Source organism: Apteryx mantelli, chromosome 9 (genome assembly GCF_036417845.1).
Source record: "Apteryx mantelli isolate bAptMan1 chromosome 9, bAptMan1.hap1, whole genome shotgun sequence".
NCBI lineage: Eukaryota > Metazoa > Chordata > Aves > Apterygiformes > Apterygidae > Apteryx > Apteryx mantelli.
The window spans coordinates 33,152,601-33,177,290 of record NC_089986.1 but is presented as its reverse complement, the minus strand read 5'-3'; the positions used below and the strand labels follow the sequence as shown (position 1 = coordinate 33,177,290).

Here is a 24,690-nt window from a genome sequence, read left to right as displayed (position 1 = left end):
AGCAGTGTTTTCCAGAGACTCTATGGCAGTATTTTTTTCTTCTCATGTTTTTTTGTTGTTGTTTTCATGGTTTTGCACCTGAAAACCCTAACATACGAGGAACATGACAAGCCTTGGCCAACCTGCAAACCAGTGCCAAGGTCTTCACAGCCCCTGGGCAGTGTTTTTCCTAACACCATTTTAAAAGGGCAATGGAATAATAAGCATGGTGTTCCCTGCATCCCAAGATTCCTGTGCCTGGGATGGTGAAGCACAGCCTTCTGAAATGACTGCATCTTCAGCTGTTTCAGTTTGAAGCGAGTTCTCAGCACCTCAAAATTGAGACCTACAGCCTCTCAAAGAACAAGTTAACCTCTTCTGAGGAGACTGTGTTGGCCACCAGAATTATTCACTCCAGCTTATCTGGCATCCTGAAAAGGTACAGCTTTGAAACCTCAGCATATACAGATGCCAAAAGGGTGATCATCAGCAGAGAGTCTGAGTGTCATGGTCAGGAGAGAACATATCAACCACCAGGATGAAGGGTCATTGGGAGAAACATTGTCTTCAGTCACATATACACCCCTGCAGATGGAGACAACTGCCAAAGGGTTTTACAGGAGATCAAAATAACAAGCACTGAGATGAGCCACAAATCCCCCTCTGCTGAGGTACCACATGGCTTCACAGAAGACATAGGTGCTGAACTTTTATCTCCGTTTCCCCCACCACCCTGCAACACATCTTCCTCTGCAGAATTTATCTTAATTCACATGAAGGCTGTGAGCACTGCCCTGAGAGCTCCCTCAAGCATGTGCACCAGGTCCCCAAGACAAGGTGTGTTTGGGTACAGACAGCGATGACGTTACTGAGAATGCTGCACACTTTGGCTGGGCAAAGCTTTCGGCACAGGTTTGGTCACAACCAACAGTGCAGCAATGTATAAAGAGCAGGTGCATGGTTCTCTCTGAGGCCATAACCATGTTATGTTTTGAAGTCATGTTTTGAAGGAGCTCACCAGAGACTGGCTACAGACCTGTGTGGAGAATTATTGCCTCAGCACCGGAAAACAGGGCAGAGGAAATGCTGTGAGACCTCACCAACCCCTCCAGGCTCCCAAGCCTTCACAACAAGATATCAGGAACCTCTTTCCTCCTCACTTAAACACTTGCAGTCAAACTTGTAGCTACATTTTAGTCCCTAATTGCCAATTTCCCTTCCCGCAAATTTTTCACAACTTGTTGGCTATAGTAGCGCAGTCCTTTTTGCACATCAGAGATCCTCCCCTCATTCGCTTTCTGTCATGCCAGCAATTGCTTTCTTCTCCTTGGGCAGCATGCTGTCTAATCCATGATATACAGGTTATGGAGGAGGGCCTACATAACTTTTGATTTTCAGCACTGTTAAAAATAGAGAAAATAGTCTTTGCAACCCTCAAATCCCAATGCTTAGGGAAGGCTTCTTGGCTTCATGGGTGAAAAGTTTAAGGAGCCTATGAAGCATATACTCAGGCTGGGAACTTCTATGTATATGACACCCTGGGAAATTAGTGTCAGGTCCTTTTTTTTTTTCAGAAGTTGACTAACAACAAAGGGGCCATCACAGCCTTTGGCATTATCTGCTATGAGGGGGTGGCTCTGAACTTTTGTGTTCATAAACAGCCCAAGAAAGTCCATGAGACTCATGACCTTTTCAAACTCCCATTCTCACTGAGCTTTCCTTTCCACCTCTTCTTCATCCCATACTACTTTCAGTGCTGACTCCAAGAGAGAAATATGATTTGGGGCATTTGTTCCAGTTTCCTGCGTATGTTATATATCATAGAAAATACAGCCCTTCCCTATTTCTGGGTGTTTGACCACAGGTGTGAAAAACTGGTGCTGGCTGTGAACACTGGTTCAAGATCTTTTCACGATATGAACTGCATTCCCAGCTTTTACATTTGTGATGCTTTTCCATGTAGACTGTGCACCTCTCACAAAATCATGGACAAACCATTTAAAGATTAATAGCCAGGGCCTTGTGCTGGTACAGATCTACACATAAGCTTGCAGTTAGGACTTCTTATTCCTGTGCCCATGTTATCTGCCATCTCGCAGCATGCAGAAATAGCAATAATGCAGCTATGGAGATGTTTGTGCTATGCCTGACAAAGCTCAAACAAGTTTCTCAATCCAAATACCTTCCTACCATCCTTAACATGAGAGTAATGTTTGTTGTGTAAAAGGAGAAAACAGGTCTTGAGATATTTGAGATTGTTACTTGGATTAAATGTCCCCCAGCTTTTTTTTACCCTTGGACATGATGAAGATGTGTACAGTAATGTGTAACAGATCCTCAGACAATGGAGTTTTACTCAGCACAATTGTCCTGTTCACAGAAGAGCAACAAAACAGTGGCCATTGCCCCTGCTGTTTAGCTTGACTAAATAGTGCTACTTTCTGTGGATGGTTTTGAAATGGAGGTTAGATCATATGGCACTGCCTGTCCAACCCCAGCCACTTTTATGATAAAGGTTGGCAGAGGGAAAGTTTTATCAGAAAACAAAAGACAAAAAAAATCCCTTTGACTCTAGGGGATCGCTGACCCAAACACTTATAAAATCTCTGCATTTGTATTGCTTAAATTAATAGTGGGGAAATAGAAGGATGTGTGCCAAAGCTGGTCCTTCATGCTGCAACCCCAAGCCTAAGCCTCTGTGCCCTCTGGGAACCACAAGGTGATGGAGAAGTGGGACCTCGACATCATGATCAAGTGGCTGCAGCACCTCCAAGGTCTGCACTGTTAAAGAAAGCAGGACCCAGTGGATTTCTGAATAAAGGGATTCCTCCTTTCTGGTCCACTGGAAGGGAGACTACTGCAGTTCCCTGGTCCTGCCAGCAGCAAGGCTGGGCATGTACTTCCAAGAGGCATACACACATTCTGTACGAACATGGTCGACCACTAAAAAATCAACTCAGGCAGGGGCACAGTACCTTTACAGGCACCACAGAGACACAAGTAGCACTCAAACAGAAACGATACGAATGGCCTGGTCCTGTTCTTGCTCACCAGCTAATCAGATTCAAAGCTTGCAGGAGACCTCACACGCACCCTCACACAGGTATCTCGGGTAGCTGGCTGCCTTGATACCTGCAAGCCTTCCACACATGCACTCATGCAGAACAGTGAGCACGCTGACACAGAAAATAGCTAGGAATAGGATTTAATACAATGATAGGCTACACCGTAGAGACCAGGTATGCAGTTTGGTCAGAGAAGTGTACTTGCCAGCAGCTTGCTTACACACGATTGGTCCCTTTTATTCCCTCTGCCTCCATTTTCCCATGCTTTTTCTTTAATGATCTAGCTTGATCCCTCCCTTTCTCCAGTTTTATCCTCTTTGAAATAAACAGCCTGTGGGGGATCTTGGGAAACTGCGTAGACAAAGATATTTGCATGAGAAGCGGTAGAGCAGGCGTAGCGGAAGATCACGTGGTGTGACGCGCAGACTAGGGGTGGGAACAAAATGCAACTGTATGTAAGCTTGAGTGCAGCTCACAATAAACACCATTTTAGCATCTCTCACATTGAGGTCTGTGCTTGTGGCCCTGCAGCAGGAAGCTGCAGTGCTCCCCTGGTGGCGCCATGGGACCAAGCGAGAGCGCAGCAACAAATGGTGACGCCGACATGACTCGGCAGGACCGACGCGTCTCGCCGTGAGACCCAGGGGGTGCGGGCCATCTCCAGAGGGAGAGCGGCGGCTGACACGGCGAGCAGCGGGCGATAGCCGAGAGTCCGGCCGGACGACATGGAGGCCTTAATAAAGGTAGTTGCATTACTAGCTAAGGAATGGGGAGCTTCTGTGAAGCCGAAAAATATTATACTATGTGTAGAGCGGCTCCAGAAAGAAGGAGCCATAAATAGGCCGGGGGACTGCTTGCAGCCGGAATTCTGGCCACGATGCACTACGGTGCTGGCGGAGCGAGCTATGTCCACAAACACGGCCAAAGATCTCAAGACGTGGGGAATTATACTCCGTCTTCTGAAGCAGTCGTGGGAGGAAATGGAGACTTGGAAGGCCACCCGCGACGCGTTGTTTCATCAGGAGGAGGCTGAGACGGAAACGGAGGAGAAGTCTAGCGATGGGGGGGGTGAAAGAACGGGAGAGCGGGGGCGAGGAGGCCCCAGCGAAAGAACGGGAGAGCGGGGGCGGGGAGGTTCCAGTGATCCTACCGGTGGAATCCCAGGAACCGCCTCCGGTGTACCCCTGGCAAGATCTCGCACAAGCCGGAGAGGGCTGGGGGGGTCGATGGGACCGACCCCGAGGATTGCGTGCCTGGCACAGTTTTGAGGAAGGCGCTTAGTGAGGAAGATAAGACCCTGCTGCCGTGGGCCCCAGTAGAGGAGGGTGCTGTAGGCAGGGAGAGTCAGGCAGTGCAGCGAAGGAGAAAGGGTAACGGCCAATCGGAGTGGAGAGACCAGAGTACGACCTTAAAAGGAGAAAGGAAAGTTCGGGTGAGATCGCCAATTAAGGAGGAGAGCAGAGAAGATAGTGACGAGGAAGGCGGGGGCTTGCGGGAAGTTACGTGCAGGCTGCGGGGGTGTGTATTAGGAGAAACGCCTGCAAAAGGGAGGCCGAAGGGCGGAGAGGAAGTAACAACATCCCCGGTCGACACCCTATTGCGTGCATTAGAGGAAATAAGGCGGGAGATCGAGAAACAGAAGGACCTGCTCAGCAGAGCTAAAAGGGAAGCAGCCCCTGCCAAGTCCATACCGCTCACTGACTGGCGGCTAATAGCCAATTCGTGTGCCCTTCAGGGGCTACGGTTCGAGCAAGCGCCGCAAGTCTGCCCCGTAAGGGCAGTACCAGGGGGAGGGGTCCAGTGGATGGCGCTCGAGCCCAAGATAGTACAGGGACTGATGACCTCGGTGAAGGAGAATGGGCTGAAACATCAGCAAACTCAGATGCTGTTGGACAGCGTGCATGCCCAGGCGTGTACGCCTTACAACCTACGGCAGCTGGCGAGGGCGATACTGTTGCCCACGCATTGGATACTGTGGAAGGAGGCATGGCAAGGCCGTTGTGCCGCCCTCGCTGCAGCTGCCGCTGGGGACCCGAACCACCCCCTAGCAGGTACCACGCTGGATCGCTTGGTGGGGCGGGGTGCAAACCTTGCATCCCCGAACCAGCAAGCAGCAACTCTCAGAGGCCGGGAGGTCATGGCCACAACAGAGGCTTCGCGGGCTGCCTATGAGGAACTCGGGAAGCTAGTAAAGGTAGAGCCCCCCTGGACAAAGATAAAACAGACACACGCAGAGAGCTTCACTGAATTCTGTGAGAGGCTCCAACGGGCCATTGCAGAGTCAGACTTGCCCCCTGAGGCCCAGGGTCCGGTCATGATGGAGTGCCTCTGGCAGCAGAGTAACGCCATGACGCAGGACATTATGAAGACGATCCCTAAAGGAACCACCACAGCAGAGGGGATTGCCCCACGGAGCCAGTGAGGAGACATTGGGGGCACCTACCACCCTCGACGGGTCCAGGTGTGAAGGTCCGCTTCCCAGGGGAAGGGGAGTGGGAGACAGGATGGGAACTGATATCACAGGGAAGAGGGTATGCCGCGATAAAACGGGAGGAGCAGATAAGATGGGTTCCAATGAAATGCATAAGACCTGACTTAAATGCGCGGATGGAAGGGTCTGGGGCGTAACTAATCATTCTCGGTGAGATTCCATCCTGAACAGGGCAACGCCAGACGGGGACGCTGCTGCCTGATTGGATTGATGTTTATCGCCGGCTTCATGATTCCGGGGGCCGTGTTATAGGTAAACACGACAAATTGACAACCACTCGGGCCGGGTTGCATAAATTCCAATTTATAAAATAATTGAGCAAGTCACAAGTAAGCAAAACAGCGCTGGGCGGCCGGGGAAGTCTCCTGCTCCACCAACGGCGCGCACACCCCCCCCCCTCACAGTCTCCTTATATGCGATTCCAGTTCCGGGTATACGGGGCACCTCCTGTAATTTCTGCGGTTGCACCGGCTGTTGCTAGGGGGTCTTCTTCAGCCCTCTGGTGATCGTAGGGATGAAGGCTGGAGTCTTCCTCTGCATTGTGTGCCATATTAGGCTATCTAAACTAACATTGCCGCTTCTCTAGCTCAACTCAATTTTCTCAGGCGAGGTACATGCCCCCCCCACCACAGGATGTTCCCACAGATGTTCCCAAGGCTGTTTCTCGCTGATGTAACAAATTAGTACATACCACAATACAAGATGTTCCCAAGGCTGTTTCTCACTTTGATGCAACAAATTAGCACATATCACAATCCCCCCTTTTTGTTTTGGTCCCTTCTAACTTGTTCATCAAATCGAGCAACAGCCTCCTGTGCCAGGGAGAGCATAGGGTTATGCTTACTCTCATCTTCATTTAGTTGTTTATATTGACTTTTTATCAACAGTAGGTGGGCAGCTTCGAGTCTGCTTTTTGCTAAGTTAATAATTTTATTTACTATACAGGGCCCAAAGGTCAACACAAGTACTAGTAAAGCTAATGGACCCGCTATTGCAGACAATAAGGTTGTTAGCCAGGGAGAACGACTGAACCATGATTCATACCACCCTTGCTGGGCTTCTCTTTCATTTTTACGCCTTTCAAGGCCTTCTCTCAGTTTCGCCATAGTATCCCTGACAACTCCTGTATGATTCGTGTAAAAACAACATTCTTCTCCTAGGGCTGCACACAATCCTCTCTGTTGCAAAAATAAGAGGTCCATCCCTCTTCTGTTCTGTAACACCACTTCTGATAGTGATGTTAATGACTTTTCTAAGGCGGTGATGGATTTTTCTACCATTTAAAGGGTTGGTGTATGTTATGTTCCCCTTTGATTCGTCTTCCTAATAAGCCCAGCACAATCATCTTCCAGAGGAGTAGTGGACCCATGGCTTGGTTAACGGATACTTTACAAACCCTTAATGCCTTGGAGGGGCGATCCGTGATGCCAGGTGTCTCTGGGACTTTAAAGAGTCTGGGTCTTATAACTTTAGGTATTCCTGCTTAGGAGGTGGCTTGTCGGGCTCAATCCCCACAGTTTCTATACGTCTCTGTCTCCTCTGCCTACTCTTTTTCTCAGAGCAGCAGGGTGTACCTGTCTTCTCGACAGCAGCCGTATTCTTCAGGGGAACCTCCTTTATGTGCCTTTCTGATTTGAAAGGCTTCCCAGTTTTTCAAGAGACACCCAACATACGGCATGGTCCACCTACAATTGGTGTTTTTAATGTTGGCCTTTTAACAAAGGCTTCCCACCATTCTACCGATCTTTTCTTATGATCTCTTAATGTCCAATAAGTCAATTTTGTCATAACAAAGGCGGCAGATGCCGCTAGGGAGATACCCGTACTAACAATGAGTCCACTACTTCCCTTCACAAACCCTACATGCATAACACACAAAGGGATAACAAATACAATGTGGGGTTATAACAAATACTATGTTAGGTTTTACAAAATGTGGTCTCACTTATCGAGGATTCCAGGTTTCTTCTTAAAGGTTACTTTTAAATTGTCCGGATTTCCAAAGGCTTCCCACGATGATTCTGAAATCGGTCCTTTAATTCTGCTAGCGTGTGTCCACCCTCGCTCTGCGGTACGAATAGCAGTGTCTGTGGTAAGTAAGACAAGAAAAGGTCCCTCCCAGCGGGGAGTCAAGGACGAGTCTTTCCAGGTTTTAATTAAAACCTTGTCTCCAGGGTTAACTCGGTGAATAGCTACATCTAGTGGAGGTCTTTGTACTATTAGTCCTTTCTTTATCAATTCTTGTCTTCTCTTCATAAGCTCTGTAATATATTTCTGTAATAATCTCTCTTCTACTTTAGAATGTTCTTTCGGTATTTCTAAATCGTATGGCATCCCATATAACATTTCAAAAGGGGAGACTCCTGTGTCAGTTCTGGGCTGAGTTCGTATATTCAACAAAGCTAAAGGTAAACACTTGATCCAATTCATCTGGGTTTCCATCATTAGCTTCGTTAACTGTTTTTTTATTTCCCCATTCATCCTTTCTACCTTTCCCGAACTTTGAGGATGCCAAGGAGTGTGATACTCCCACTTGATTCCTAAAGGATCTAATGTTTCTTTAATGACTTTGGATGTAAAATGTGGCCCCCTGTCTGAGTCTATGACCAATACATTCCCATACCGGGGTATGATATTTTCTAACAATATTTTGGCTACCGATTTCGCAGTTGCTCGGGCTACGGGAAAGGCTTCTACAAAGTAAGTTAAATGATCTACTATAACTAATAGGTATTTATACCTGCCCACTTTCGGGAGCTCTGTAAAGTCAACCTGTATTTTCTCAAACGGCCTTCTGGCTATTGATCGTCCCCCTGGGACCTTTTCTCTGAGGTGCTGCTTGTTAACCTTCTGACAGGTCAAATATTCTTCCACTAGTCTTTTTGCTATGTCATATATTCCAATGCACATATACTTGGTTCCAAACTGGTCTACTAATGCTTGCACTCCCCAATGAGTCTGTCGGTGGAATTCTTTCATGATTCTCCAGGCTACACCTTTGGATACAATTTCTCTATCATCGGGCAGCACCCATTTACCTTCTTTTTCTATGGCTCCTATCTGTCGTAATTTATCTATTTCCTGTTTAGTAAAACTCATCCTGGTATCGAGCTTATCGTGGCCCTCTTTTCCTTCAGACAATAGGTGTAAAGCTGCCTTTCTTGCCTCTTCATCTGCCAGATTATTTCCCCTTATGTGGTAAGATGTGCCCTTTTGATGGCCCCTAACGTGTACTACCGTGATTCTCCGAGGTCCCCTCAGAGCTTCTAAAGTTTTTCTAATTAATTTTTCGTGCACTAAATTCTTCCCTTGTGAATTAACCAGTCCTCTTTCTTCCCATATTTTCCCAAATGTATGTACTACTCCATAAGCGTATTTAGGGTCAGTGTATATAGTCCCTATTTTGCCTTTTAAAATTTCTAAGGCTCTAAAAACCGCATACAATTCACAAGCCTGGGCCGACCAAGTTTTGTCCAGGAACCCTGATTCTATTAACTCTAGAGACATCCCATCTACAATAGCGTACCCTGATCTGCGTTTTCCTTCAACTACGCGAGGGGATCCGTCCACAAAGAATTTAGTCCCCTCTGGTAACTCTTCTTCTTCTAAATCCTCCCTTATTTTAGTTTGGTATTCTATTAGACGTATACAATCATGTCTTAATTGACCACTGGGTTCCCCATACAGGAACTGGGCTGGATTCTGCAAGCTTGTAGTCTCAATTTCCAACTTTGGAGAATGGATTAAAATGCCCTCGTATTTTAATAGTCTGGCATCGGTTATCCATTTTTCAGCTTTTTGTTGTAGTACTCCTCGTATATTATGAGGGGTATATACTTTTAATTCTCCTCCAAAGGTTATCTTTTTAGCCTCTTCTACTAATAAGGCTGTAGCTACAATGGCTTGTAGGCAAGTGGGCCATCCCCGACTAACGGGGTCTAACAATTTTGAAAAATACCCTATAGGTTTCTTTTTCCCTGCCCATTCCTGTGTTAGGACTCCAAAGGCTGTCCCTTCCTGTGTATTGATAAACATGTAGAACGGTCTCTTAATATCTGGTAAACTCAAAACAGGCGCATTCACCAAGTCGGCCTTTAAATCTTCGAGGCTTTGATCATCGGTTTGAGTCCATTTTATCAGCCCATCTACTATTAGTTTTTGATATAAAAATTTTACTTTATTGCTATAATCTTCAATCCATTGTCTGCAATACCCTAATAGCCCCAGCAATTGTCGGACCTGTCTTTTGCTCTTCGGGGGTCTTATTGACAGTATACCATTTACCCTTTCAGGGTCCAATTTTTTTGTGCCCTTGCTAAGCCAATGTCCCAAATACTTCACCTCTTCTTCCGTAAATTGCAACTTTGATTTCGATACTTTCAATCCCTTTAAACTTAGGAAATTTAACAACTTAATACTCTCACATCTAACTTACTCCTGGGTTTTTCCTGCTAAAAGCAAATCATCCACATATTGTGTTAAAGTAATTTGAGGATTAGTTTCGTAAGTACTTAGAACCTGCTCCAGGGCTTGCCCAAACAAATTAGGGGATTCTGTAAACCCTTGTGGCAAAACAATCCATCGGAGTTGTTGTTTCCTATGGGTATCTGGGTCTTCCCACTCGAAGGCAAAAAAGTCTCTACATTCTTCCTTAAGGGGGCATGCCCAAAATGCATCTTTCAGGTCTATAACCGTATACCATTTAGCCTCAGGTGACAGCTGACTAAGTATGGTATAGGGATTAGCTACAATTGGGAACCTGGTAATTGTTCTTTTCTTTATTTCTCTTAAATCTTGTGCCAGTCTATAAGTACCGTCGGATTTCTTTACGGGTAGTATGGGGGTATTATGGGGAGACATACAAGGCTCCAGTAACCTTTGATTTATTAGCCTCTGGATTACTGGTCAGAGTCCTTGCCTCCCTTCCTGTGATATTGGATATTGCTTGACTCTAACAGGGATTTCTGGATTTTGTGTACTCACTTCAAAGGAAGCAATATCTAGTCTCCCTACTGATTCTGGGGTATAACAAACTTCAGGGTTGATTTTGGCCTCATCTTCAATAGTAAGGGTGCATAATTTTATAACTAATTCTTGATTCTCTACTTCTAAATTGACTCCTAATTCAACCATCATATCTCGGCCCAGTAAATTATATTCAGCTTCGGGAACTAATAAAAAGGATCCAACACTTAATCAAGATTCTGATTCTATTTCCACATTTTTAATTACTGGGACCTTAAAGGGTTCTCCCTTAGCTCCTATCACTTGTAATTTCTCTGGGGATGGTTTACACCCCCAGGGTACCGTTTGGACAGTAGATCTTTCTGCCCCAGAATCCACAAGGAATTCTACTTCTTGTCGCTGGGGACCCAATTTCAGTTTTATCAAGGGCTCAGTTCCTTTATGAGTCCCCAGCAGATAGAGCCCCTGACCCCCCAATCTTCTTGGAACATTTGCTCATCCTGCATTCGCTTCTTACAATTCCTCTTCAGATGCCCTTTTTTCTGGCAATAAAAACACTCAACCTGCCTCAAGTCCCTCATCACAACTTCTCTGGGTTGTCCTTCTTGGTGAAGTGGCTTTCTTTTAGGTCTGTTATACGACCTAGAGGGTTGTGCCTGGATTCCTCTCTGTCCTTCTCGGACTGCTGCCACCAGAATCTTTGCCTGCCGCCGATGGGTTTCCTCCTCCCTTTGCACATACACTTTCTGAGCTTCCCTCAGCAATTCGTCCAGCCCCCTATCCTGCCAATCATCTAACTTCTCTAGCTTTCTTCTGATACCTGGAAAGGCCTTTGCTACAAACTGTGTTTTCAATAGAGCCTGTCCCACAGGGGTACTGGGGTCTACCCCGGAATAAAGTTGCAGATTTTTTCTAAGTCTTTCGAGCCATTCTGTTGGTGTCTCATCCTTCCTTTGTTGTTCCATGAAGGCCTTATTAATATTTTGCCCCCTGGGAACAGATTCCCTGATTCCCTGAACTATTATGGTTCTCAGATCGGACATATGTGTCCGATGCTCAGCATTCTGATTGTCCCAGTCCGGCCGTTGAGTGGGCCGTTTAATATCTGCTGCGGGACCTTGCTGGTGTTGTTGATCCCAAATCTGCATCCCAGCCCTACGGATCATTTCCCTTTCTTCCACTGTAAATAATATGCTTAAGATGGATTGTAATTCCTCCCATGTATAAAGGCTAGGACCTAGAAACTGATCTAATTTTTCAGCCACCCCTAAAGGGTCTTCTAATAAATTCCCCATTTCTTTCTTAAAATCCCGTACATCCCCTGAACTCAGGGGCATAGACACAAATCCCATCCCTGGCTGCGGTCCTCCCATAGGGAGTTCTCGCAAGGGATACAGCTGATCAGATCGCCCACCTCCCCTCGTTTGACTCCTTGTGACCCTTCAGGTTTCTTCTGGGGAACTAGGAGGGTCTAGATCCCGGTCTGGGGTCGTTGGAGAGGGGCTACGAGGAGGGGCTGGTGTTGGGTTTTGAGCCGGAGCTGAGGGAATACAGGGGGGAGAAGAAACGAGAAGTTCCTCCAGTATTTTGCTTTTCTTCCTCGGACCTTCCTCTTTCAGGGTAAATATCATGGTCCGAGTATCTGGTCTTATCCATAAACTAGCATAATCACTTTCTTCTAAACTAAAGGGCTCCTTTGAATTCACATATATAGTTAGAGCCTGACATATCCAATTTTCAAAAGACCCGTATACTGGCCAAAAAAGGTGGTCTCTTCTAATCTGCTTCCCACCCCATACTTGCATACAATAATATACCATTTTTTCTCGGCTTTTGCCTTTTCTGGAGGGCCAATCATTCCAATATTTAATCATTAATCCTAAAGGGCTATCGGGCGGTATATCCGGTAACCGTACCGTAAAGCCCTCTATGGGATCAGAAGACTTGCTCTTTTTCTGTCCCATCTTCCGGAGCACCGACCTCAGTCACTTTCTTTTACAACTCTCTTTCTCTCCGCAGGGGACCGCACTCACACTACTCAAGTCTCTACTGCTAGGACAGTTGTCCCTTCGCAGAGGGCAGCCCAGTCAGCTGTCGGGTGCCCCTTTTCGGTCCCCCGCTACACAAGGACCCCCTCTCCTGGAGGATCCGCACCAAGGACCCCCTCTCCTGGAGGGTCCGCACTCACACCGTCCCCTGTTACACAAGGACCCCCTCTCCTGGAGGGTCCGCACTAAGGACCCCCTCTCCTGGAGGGTCCGCGCTCACTCCGTTCCCTGGGGACGTCTCACGTGCTCCGGGTATCCCACCCCAACCGAACGGAACCGCATACATATACTCACTCAGTCCTGAGTCTTCGTTCGGATCTTCGTGCACAAAGTTTACGGGGTACTGCAGTTCTTTTGCTTACTTGTCCTGATTTAGGGTTTGGAAATACGGGTTATGGTAGGGGAACTACCCACTCAGGGGCCATCCGAAAACGGGATGGGGCGCCTCCCCTGAGTCAGAGTCCCGAAACCAGGGAAGCCTGTATCCGAGTCACGGCACCAAAATTGTTATAGGTAAACGCGACAAATTGACAACCACTCGGGCCGGGTTGCATAAATTCCAATTTATAAAATAATTGAGCAAGTCACAAGTAAGCAAAACAGCGCTGGGCGGCCGGGGAAGTCTCCTGCTCCACCAACGGCGCGCACACCCCCCCCACACACAGTCTCCTTATATGCGATTCCAGTTCCGGGTATACGGGGCACCTCCTGTAACTTCTGCAGTTGCACTGGCTGTTGCTAGGGGGTCTTCTTCAGCCCTCTGGTGGTCGTAGGGATGAAGGCTGGAGTCTTCCTCTACATTGTGTGCCATATTAGGCTATCTAAACTAACATTGCCGCTTCGCTAGCTCAACTCAATTTTCTCAGGCGAGGTACGTGCCCCCCCCACCACAGGATGTTCCCACAGATGTTCCCAAGGCTGTTTCTCGCTGATGTAACAAATTAGTACATACCACAATACAAGATGTTCCCAAGGCTGTTTCTCACTTTGATGCAACAAATTAGCACATATCACAGCCGCAGAGTCATACTGGAGGAGGTGAGCACAGGCGCACGGAGCAGCGCACTACTGCATCCCGCTCAACCCCGAGGCCGGGCCGGCAGAGACCCTAGCGTGCCTGGTGTTCTGGCCACTATGGGTTAACACCAGTACTATGCCGACCGTCCCGATGATCGTCGACTCCAACCTGACCCTGGAGGCTAAGGGAAAAATGGGAGCTACGTCAGACCCTTCATGACAGGGAACAGGTCAACACAGGGGCGTGGATCTTGTCATGGTTTGATTGAAAATGGCTTATAATGCTGAGCTTGGTAGCACTCACAGTAGTGATAGCAATATGCTGCGGCTTACTAATTCTGAATTATTGCTTACGGCATGTATGGGCTTAACTGCTTGATAGACATGAGCGCAGAGCATATCAATTAATGGTACAGGAAAAGAGGTTCTAAAAAGGGGGGAGATGTGGGGGATCTTGGGAAACTGCGTAGACAAAGATATTTGCATGAGAAGCGGTAGAGTAGGCGTAGCGGAAGATCACGCGGTGTGACGCGCAGACTAGGGGTGGGAACGAAATGCAACTGTATGTAAGCTTGAGTGCAGCTCACAATAAACGCCATTTTAGCATCTCTCACATTGAGGTCTGTGCTTGTGGCCCTGCAGCAGGAAGCTGCAGTGCTCCCCTGGTGGCGCCATGGGACCAAGCGAGAGCGCAGCAACAACAGTCCATCTCTAAATTTTTTTTTTCATGGTCCCAGTTTTACTACCTATGTACTCAATTTTAATATTTCTGAGGCAACCTCTGGCTCATATGGTGCTTCTGATACCATTACCTCAGTACTGCTGGTGCTGCAAGAGTCCACTCCCCAAAGGATCCCCAATATGCCAGTTATGTGTGAAGCTTGTCCTTGTCTCATATAACTCTCCCTTAACCAGCACTGAAATCCAGCCATCCCTCACAGTGCTGTCTGTAACTTGGCAGGGTCTCATTGTGCTACCTGCAGTGCCCAATGACTTCTCATAGCCACTAGTTTTGCATGCTGTGATCAGTTAGCTCAAACCTGAGCCACAGCCTATTTGTCTGGCTGCATACCCTAACCCCACATTGCTGGTGGAGCTGTGGGCCCAAATGGAAAGACCCAGGGCCACCACATCCTTCTCTGTGGTGCAGAAGGACCCAGCCCAGAGCAAGATGACCAAGGTGCCCAAGTGCTCTGCTAGGCTGAGCTTTGGTCACCCAAAATGCCATAGCTTCCCTGGGGTCCCACATGAGGAGATGGATTTTGCTATAAAGATTTCACCCTTGTAGAATTCCCTTTGGAAATGGGATGCTCACACACAAAATTTAAAAGAGCTGTTAAGGGCAAATCTGCCCCTCAGAAGCCCTAACAAAATAAAATGCTGATTAGAAAAAAACTGCAAAGGAGTAAAGCAATGACAATGTTTTTCCTTCCTCTGTGCTTTTTTTTCCCTGTAGAATGCAAAGAAAAAAAAAAGGAGAAAAGGGATCTCCGTGTGTTGGTTATATCTCTAAAATATGTTTCCTTTTATCAATTGTATATGCTTCTGCCCATCTCTTTGCCATGTAAAGATATGGGTGGAGACAGAAGAGTAAAATAAGGGGGGAATGGGGAGAATATATAATTTGTTTGATGGACAAGAAGAAGAAAGTGTGATAGAAGCATGCATAGTTTATTTGAAATAATTTTCGATCATGAAATACTCCTTCAGCAAAGAAAAAGATGGCAGAAAATGCCTAATTATCCAAGAAGAAATATGATTTTTTTTTCCTTCAGAAGAATGCATCCTAGAGTCATCAGTGGAAATAAAGCAGGGCTTTTAACAGTGAACATGCTGGCAGTATGTTACGAAAATATGAATTTTTAAGAAATCTCCCTCCAAAGTGAATAAATAAAGCTATTGTCTGCATGCTATCACTGGCAAATCAGTGAGGCTGTCTTCATCACAGTAATGAAACTAAGAAGTGTTTTATGGATTTGAATCCAATGAATTTGAACCCATTGTAATGTCTGAGCTTAATTTTCATGCTTAGCATCTTCTGTTATTCAGGGAGAGAAGATGTTTTGAGCTTTTCTCAACAGCCCTTGGACATTGTCCCCAGAGTTTTCAGCTAAATTTCCTGAGGTGACTTATGAAAACTTCCATGTGTCAGCATGTACTGCCAGTCTGTGTCCCAGTCCTCTGTGTGTTCGATATTTTATTAATACTTTTTAGATTTTTGTTTATAATAGCTCTCTGTAACCAAGACTCATAATTCACATTCCTTCCTTTCAACACTACAATCCAATGAGAAAATAAATCTCCTGGGGCACTCATATTTAATAGCTATACATATGTGTGTGTGATATAATACATGATACATAATTAGAATTGCTGTCATGAAAAGCATCATGACTGGGGAAAAAGCCAAACCTTTGCACAGCCGATGGCTTCCTTCAGGGCCAGTTTCACAGTCTTGTTTCTGAGACTGTAGATGAAGGGGTTTAGGAATGGGTACAGGACAGTGTTCAGCAAAGCTACAATTCTGTTGGTCTCCAAGGAAACACATTTCGAGGGCCGTGCATAGAGAACAATGCAGCTTCCATATACGATGGCCAAGGCAGTGAGATGGGAAGAACATGTAGCAAAAGCTTTCTTCCTCCCAGACACTGCTGTCATGTGCAGAATACAGCAGAAGATGCACATGTAAGAAAGCAGGATTAAACATAAGGAACCCAGCAATGGAAACAATATCAAAATGGGGTCTGCTTTCCAAAGCAGGCTGGTGTCAGAGCAGGACAGTGTGAATAAGGGGGAGCTGTCACAAAAAAAATGGTGGATCTTGTTGGGGCCACAGAAAGTCAGCTTTGAGAGCAGGACCAGGTGGTAACTCGAGAGCGCAAAGCCTATGACCCACGCAGCAACAACCAACCGGATGCAGAGCTTCCGCTTCATGATGGCAGTGTAATGCAAAGGTTGGCAGATGGCAACGTAGCGATCAAAGGACATGACAACAAGGAGAGCGAACGCTATAAAACCCAGGGCAAAATAGAAATAGGATTGGGCAAAGCAGCTGCTTAATGAGATTGTTCTCGTGCCAGAGCTCAGAATCACCAACAATGTGATAGTTGTGGAGGATGTAAACCAGATTTCCAGGAATGCCAGATTGCTGATGAAAAAGTACATGGGGGTTTGCAGGCGGTGATCCACACGCACAAGGAAAATGATTGTTGTGTTATGTCGCGGTCCGCGGGAGTGACGGGAAAGAATCATACGCATTCACAGAATGCAGGTTCAATTCCATCTTTATTCAGCAATTTGCCTATTTTATAAGTACAAGTATTCGGTGCTCTGGCCCTTGATTTGTGGTTCATACAGATTATGTCACAGGTAGCCAATCATTGCACCGATCACGCACACAGCGGTCATGCCTCGTACCTTGCTACTTGTTTAGCAAAGCTGTCTAGCCCTTAACCTTGGTTCCCACTGGCTTCTGCTAGTTTATCTGTACTTTCTCAGGATGTATCATTCCCAGCTGCACCAGTGTCCTTGGTAAACTACTTCAAAGCACATAGCAGCGGCTACAGTCTGAGGCCTAAGGCTTCAGCAAATTTAGCTACTTATGCTAAGCAAGTTGTGCTAAGCAACTAATCCTAAACAGTGTAGTTCCATAATCTATATTTCATATAGATTGTTGTTCTGAAGTACCGCAAGGGCCCCAACAGTGTTCCCCATCACTGTTGTCAGGTATATGAGTAGAAGGATCAGGGAGAGAAGGAGCTGTAGTCTTTGGTCAAGCCCCGAGAAACCCTCTAGGATGAACTCAGCAACTGCAGTTTCATTTCCTGGTCCCATGGCCAATTTCAGTACATCCTGCTGAGACAGGAGCATGAAGAAGCAAGTGTGAGAATTTCAGTCTCGACGGGAGGGTATATCCTTCCTTCTTTGCTCCCTTGCTTTCTTCCTATGTAGCACAGACAGAAATATTCCTCTCAGCCATTCATCGCACCCTGATTTCTCTGCTTCACATTTACAGTCCTCAGAGATTTTACTGTGTTCTTTCTACCTTCTCCAAATGCTCACAAAGGATTCTTGCTCACAAGCACAGTATTGTAAAGAGGTTGTGAACTATTTCATGCCATGCCTGGGAAATTCCCTGTTCACTTCGACCTATTGCAAACATCCATCACATCTGTGCTTCAAAAGCCAACCTAATCTCCCAGCAAAAGTACTTACTATTATCTGCAGATGCCAGTCCGTCCATTTAGATAAGTATTTTGAAAGTTATTCCTTCTACTTTTCAGTACTTTCCTTTTTTGACTTGAAACATCTGTGAGGCTGTTGATTTCAAAACAAGTTAATATCGAGTATCTCTTTTGTAATCCCCTGCTTTCTTCCACATCTTCTTCCTCTCTGTTTCTCCAGAAACATTGAGGAAACATTGTTATTAAATGTCCTGACCTAAATGCCTTGCTTTCCCTTTAGGGGAAGGGGGAAATTTTATCATCTTAATGAACTTAAAGGCTGTCCTTTTGATTATTTGAAATGGGAAGCATCTGGAACAACAACAAAAAAATACTAAGTAGGGTTATATTTTAGATGCCTAAAAGTTAGGCACTTCAGTTCGAGCAAGTTAGCTTACTCCCATCTTGTCAATGCAGAGAGAGAGAAGAGTGTCTGGAAGACTGGTAACACTTCTTTCACCTGCTGATTATAGTCTGGGAGGATCCAGCCTCTAGAGCTCTCTCTTTGCCTCCGTTGACTATATAGGGACCAAGAGAAAACAAGTACAGACACCAGCTGCTCACAGACACCTCTAATGAAGTCAATGAAACTCACTATTTCAGTCTCAAACCTCTTAATTGATTTAGTAGCTAATTTCTTTTTCAAACCAAAGAACATGTCTAAAGAAATATGCCCAAGGAAAACATAGGCAATAAATACTGACATTTTTCCCTCCACCTTTGCATTTGGTCTTAGACATATAAAGGAAAGGAGTAGATGACTCCACAAATAAGATGCCTCAAAAATGCAAGGCAGAGGGAAGAGGAGATGATGGGTTTTAAGCAGTGAAACAGAGGTCGTCCACAGACTCTGTTGTCCCTATAGACCCTGTCTCAGAGCATAACGGATGGCTCTTATACAGAGAATAAAACAGGAAGCTCAGTAGTGGGCAATACCAGTAGTGGGCTGTTTTAACCAGGAGCTCAGGTTAGTACTAGATGCCAAATGCCCTGTCTTGCTCTCTGCTTCTAGTCTGGTATAGGTGAATCTCTGGACTGGGTTCATCTGGAAGATATGCTGAAATTGAACCACTGGCTGTAATTATTTGAGCAAAAGTTCAAGCCCAGTCACCTACAGCAATATCACTGTAGCCTCAGTGAATCAGAGGTTACAGTCTCAGCTCCCCATTTTCTGGGTAAGTTCCAACACTCAAAGGGTTGTGTCTTCTTACACTGCTGCATGTCACTTAAAATCATACTTCTCCTGAATGTACTTTCTTAGAGGAACCTGCAAAGCTGCTGAGAGCTTGCAGCAAAGCAGCTTCTCTGCTCACCATGGAGGTAACCCTCTGTTGAACCCTTTTATCAGGTTTTGGTTGGTGCAAAGGATTTGCTGTACTCAGGCCCCATGTAGCCAAACATGGAACTACCATATGCAATAGTGACTATGTCAGTATGAGATATGCAGGTGAAGAAGGCTTCTTATGGCTTTCCCAGAGGATATTCCCAGGATAGTGCATCTAGTGCAGGCATAAGACACAGAGGTTAGGATGAAGGAGCTCGCAACACAGCAGAGGAGAGTGCAAAGCTCATGTCTGAAGATAGCTGGGGCCCATGCAGGCTGCTCTCATCAAAGGGATGAGGACACAGAAGAAAGAGTCTCTTTACTGGGAACAGAGGGTACCTTGGTATATAAGATGCGGGGCTGAGCAAGGATAGAGATGCCATCACCCAGTGGGTAAAGATGAGCATGGAGCCCAGCCAGGGCTTCATAAAAATGGTGCAGTGCGACAGGTTGCAAATGGCCCCGCAGCAGTTGAAAGACATCACAACAAGCAGGCTGAACTCAGCTGTGCCCAGGAAGATGGAAAGGAAGGTCTGGAACTGGCAAGCATCCGTGGGATGGTCTTAATCTCCAAGATGAGGCTGACAAATCTTTCAGGGGCAAAGGGAACCAAATATCTAGGAAGGAGAAGCTGCTGGGGAAGTGATACACTAGGGGTGGAACTAGCTGTTGAACCAAATGATGGATATCATGGCCATATTCCACAAGGCAGTGAGCAGATAAATCACCAGTGGCAGTGTGAAGAAGGGGATTTGCATTTCATGAGTGATTGAAAAGGCCTTCAGGAAGAATTTGCTCACTGTGGTATGGTTGGGATGATCCATTTCAGAACCCGGTCAGTTGAAAGTGTGACAAGAGTAACTAATGTCATGCATGGTGAAATTTGTCTTGCTGCCTTCATCAACTTTCCCTTCCCTTTTCCCAGGCCTACTTTTCCTTCTTGAGGTGGGAGACCAGAACTGCACAAGGGATTCTCATTTTCTCTTTGTTTATATCAAATGCCATGAAATAAAGGTTGATTCATCCCACCTATCTTTAGACACAGTAAATAACTCTCCTGCCTCACTTGCTTGCAGAGGTAGTCCGGACTGCTAGCTATAAATCAGTATTTGGGGCAAAAGCTATGGAAATCAAGTTCCACATATGAAATTCAGGTTTCTTTTACAGTTATAATTGTGGCATGGGTGGGTAACAGGCTGTCAGGCCTGTGCCTGTAGGTACACTCAGAGCACTCAAGTCATTAATCCTCTGAGTGGTCCAGGAACTCCCCCATCTAGTAATCCACACAGATGAGCTGATGGGCAGGTTTGAGACAGGGGATGGACTTGAAACTAGGAGATTGACTGAACTCCTACCACCTTCCAAATTAAGTGTTGGACTGACTGGTGCAGGACCTCTCCAAGTGCGCATTTGGGACAGTTCTAGAGATTTCCAGAGTCAGATCCTGCTCTGCCTGGACCAATTCCTGTGCTTAATGATTATCATCACAGGTGGAGTATCTGGCTGTTTCAGAGATCCCCACAGTGGCTCCAGCTGCAGAACTGATTCAATTGTAAATACTTAAGACCCTTGAAAATTGACAGTAGAAACCGCTCCTGCAAATGAAGAAGCAGCCATGTAGGACAGTCTTTTGTGCATTATTAGGAGAGTTAGGAGATGCTTTGGTATGTAGTTTAAGGTAATCAATAACAATGGATCATGCATATGCTGGAGAGGTCACACAGGACCACAAGCCAGCTGGATTATAAAAATTCCCCAGAAGAACAGTTTGGGGAGTCTCATCTGATCCAGTGGAAACCACTGCTGGAAGGACCCTGGCAAAGGAGACTGCCGCCGCCATCTGGACAGTAACCGACCTCCTGTTCAAGAGATTTGATGCCCCTTGTGACTGTTACCTGTGACGTGCCAATAGAGGGGCGTCCAGGATTCTTTTGGATTTCAGGGTTAGCTGCACTGAAATCGAGAGATCATCATTTGTCAAGTATGAGAATTTATTAGAGATAAGAGGTTGTAACAAAAAAAACTAGAAATATAACAGAACTGAAAATATATATACATATTAGAGCTTTACAGTTCAATCACAGGTGCATGGTACAACGACTGCTCTTGCCCTTTATGGGCCACCCTTCCGGTATAGTTTTCCCTGGTTTCTCAAACAATGGGTGCACAGTACAGCGACTGATCTTGCCCTTTATTGGCCATCCTTCTGGCACAGTTTTGCCCGGATTCTCCTCACCACACTTTTGACATCAGGGGCATCCCTGCTGATGGGTGGATCCCCAGGTCCACAGGCTAGCTGATGATTGGTCAGAGTACACACCAACTTATGTGGCTTACTCTCTTTTATAGGCTGTCAAAACAATGCCAGCCCACAGTTACACAAAGGCTGTATGGCCTCAGTCAATAGCAGTGTGCATATCAACGGGTAACCTAGTGATCATCTCACAACACTGCTCAGTTGGTAACAATATGCCCATTAACAGATTGTTCTGTGGGTAATTCCACAGCATCTAGATATTTATGGTGTGAGTCTGTGGTGTCACTTCTCCTTCGTCTGGACTTGTTAATCATGGGGTCGTTAGAGGGTGTGACCCCAGGCTGCAGCAGCCCTCCCAGTGTGGTGGCTCCAGCCATGGTGCAGCTTGGGTGTGTTAGCTCTTGGGGAGCATCCCAGAGCAAACCCCTCTTCTCTGGGCTGCACTATGTAGAGTCCCACGCTTGCCTGTGTGACATCTGCCACCTCACAAGCGCAAACCTGCTCTAGGTGCCTGCTGCTGGCCTATGGACTTCAGAGGCAGAAGTTTCCTCAAAGTAACTTCCCCAGCCATGAACTGCTGCTGGCCTGCCAGGTACCCTGACAAAAGAGACCTCACAATCAACACCTGTGCCTAACTGCCTGCTGCTGGCCTAGCAGGGACTCAGAAAGGCATGACCTCACAGTCACCTTCATAGCCATGTCTCTGTCACTGGCCTAGAAGCCTCTAAGACAGAAATTACCTCACTAGAACTTCCCCAGCCATGAGACAAATCCTGCCTTAGCAGCACCTCACACAGAAATAAGCTCAAAAACACAGATCCCAGCCATGGACCTGCTGCTGCCCCATCAACTGCTCAGGTAGAGATCACCTCACAGTCACCTTTCCAGCCACATCTCTGCTGCTCTCCAATCGGTTCAGCAGTCAGAAGGGACCTCACAATCAACGGCCAAGCCTTCTTCCTCCAGCTGGCCTATCAGGTACTCTGACAGAAGTGACCTCATCGGCAATGGCTGAGTCATGTGCCTCCTCCAGGCCTATCAGCAGTTTACAAAGAATTGATTTGACACTGGGGATTTTCTAGCATAGCTCTTGTAGACACCCATGACCTCACTACCCACACCCTGACCATGTGCCTCTTGCCACCTGTAGCTCCCCATGCCCTCCCCCAAGCCTGAGCCACCTACTGAACGGCCACCCTCATTCACTTTGTGCTCTTCTCAATGCTCACAGTGCAGCAAAACACCCATTGCAGACCAGTTAATACCCCAAAAAAAGATTAGCTTTTGCCTAGGTAACACCTACACCTAGCCTAGGACACTTAGGAATGGCAGAAAGGCCTACAAGTAATCCTTAGCAATATTTTCTAGTGGGAGGATTGCATGAGAGCAGCAATTACGAGCCTGAAGACAGCAGGGCCTCATGTCCCAGGCAGAGGGAGAAGACTTCCTGCAACCCAGAAGTCTAGCTCCTTCCCCAGTGCTGAACAAACCCAGAAAATCCTCTACGCATCAAGGGCAACCAGCATTCTCCTATTTTATGCCCTGACAGCTTGAGACACGTGGAAGGACTCAGGCCAGGGCATCCTGGCCTGACTTGGTGAAACCAGCAGAGCCACAATTTAGCAACTCTTCACCCTGACCTAGGAGTCTGGAAATAACAACAGCAAGTGCAAGGACTGGTCATTCATCAACTTTCAAGGCACATGAAAGGACATGGCTTGCAGGGCAGGTCCCCCCTCTGTCCCAGGTCGCTCTGTCCCGTGCTCACGGCCCCACCAGCCCCTGCTGCAGCTCCTGAAGGAAAGCAGCCCCGTCGCCAGCACCGCTGCCCCTGCCCTGGCAGGAGGGCACCCGCCAGCATTTGAACGCATCCGCAGCCCCCACCAAACCCACTCGCACCCTCTCTCTCTCTCCCCTGCTCGCTCCTCGTCTGCTTTGCTCCTGCTCCTCTTTCACCTCTTTCATGTCTTTTTTTTTTTCCCATGGTGGTCTCCAATTGGCTTGGCAGAGCCATCAGTGAAATCCAGCCCCACCCTCCTCCTCATGCCAGCCAATTGCCTCCTCATGCCAGGCTGCACTGGGGTGGTGCCATGGCAACATCGGCCCTCCTGCCCTGGCGGCCCGCTCTGCTCCCTCCTCCCGTGGTCGGGCGCCATCTTGTGGCCGGGCAGTGTGGGGCCCTGGGGTGCTGCGGGGCCTGGGGGCAGCACAGCTCCATGTGGCCGGGCAGTGCGGGGCCCCGGGGCATGGCCGCTGCCGTGCCGGGGCTGGGCTCTGCGGCAGGGGCCCCGCGGGGCTGCTCACTGCCCTGTGCCCTGGGGAGCATGGCGGGCATGGGGGGGCAGTGCTGGGGCCTGTGCTGGTGGCAGCCCTCGCGCCGGCATGGGGGCCCTGGGGATAGCCGGGGTGCCAGAGCCTGTGGCAGCGTCCTGCTGCCCCCAGGGCAGGGCAGTGTCCTCTCGCCCCTCCTGCCCCACTTGGGGGCAGGACTTATTACAAGGTAAAGGATCCCTTTCCAACAAAGGCATTTGCAGCAGGCTCTGGAGAGCCCCACTGGAGCTGCAGGACACCCCAGCCTCTGGGACGCAGGCCCCTTTCCTCCCAGAGCCAGACCCTGAAGAGGGACCCACTCCCAGGGAAACCTGACTATGGATTGCCCCCATCGCCACAGAAGCCTTGGGGCTCAGGGCAGCCCCAGCCCCACAACCCAGGAGTCCTGGCTGCCGCATCGTCCCCCGAGCCAGAGGGGACCCTCAGGCAGGGCTCTCGCAGCAGCCCCCAGCCCTGTCCAGCCACCCCCACAGCCTGGGAACCACAGCAGTTTTTGCAGTTAACAGTCTCTGTGCGACACCTCGGGAAGGAGCTCCCGAAGCCCTTACCCTTGGTGGAGAGCCATACGAGCACTAGGAACAAGGAACTGTGGTCCAGGCTGACGGTGTCCATCCAGCAACCTTCCATCTCGCTTGCCCCCTTACCCTCAGATCACCTCTCCAGCCACGGAGGAGGGACACGCTTCCCGTCTCGTCACCCCAAACTCCTTTCCATCGTGCTCCTGCTCCTCTGCCTTTTGACGAGGGGCCCCAATGTGGCCCTGCTGCCTCCTGTCCCCCTTCCTTGCCATGGAGCTGCTATGAAGGGCAGTGGTGGGGAGTGCGTGAGCAGTGCCCAGCAGCACCTGGGCCTCACAGGGAAGTTAGCCCTCCCCCCCGACACGACACGACACGACACTGGGGAGACCTCCCTGTGATGGGGCACATCCCGCTGTGACCTCAGCTTATGTCATCTGGGGGCTCAATAGGTCACTGCCATGGAGATGGTACA

General features: G+C 47.7%; 1 protein-coding gene across 1 annotated transcript; it reads right to left on the bottom strand.

Annotated features, from left to right (window-relative positions):
- Positions 1-15,953: 15,953 nt before the first annotated feature.
- On the bottom strand, positions 15,954-17,399 carry LOC136992616 (olfactory receptor 6C3-like). The gene is made up of 2 exons (XM_067301511.1): positions 17,275-17,399; positions 15,954-16,782 (listed from the first exon to the last, which is right to left on the bottom strand). The coding sequence occupies exons 1-2, from the start codon at positions 17,397-17,399 to the stop codon at positions 15,954-15,956; spliced, it is 954 nt and encodes a 317-aa protein (XP_067157612.1).
- Between the last annotated feature and the right edge of the window lie 7,291 nt (positions 17,400-24,690).

Coding starts and splice junctions, on each gene's coding strand:
- LOC136992616 (XM_067301511.1), bottom strand. CDS start 17,399: ATGGGACCAGGAAATGAAACTGCAGTTGCTGAGTTCATCCTAGAGGGT. Junction 16,783..17,274: donor TACCTGACAACAGTGATGGG/GAACACTGTTGG, acceptor CGGACCGCGACA/TAACACAACAATCATTTTCC.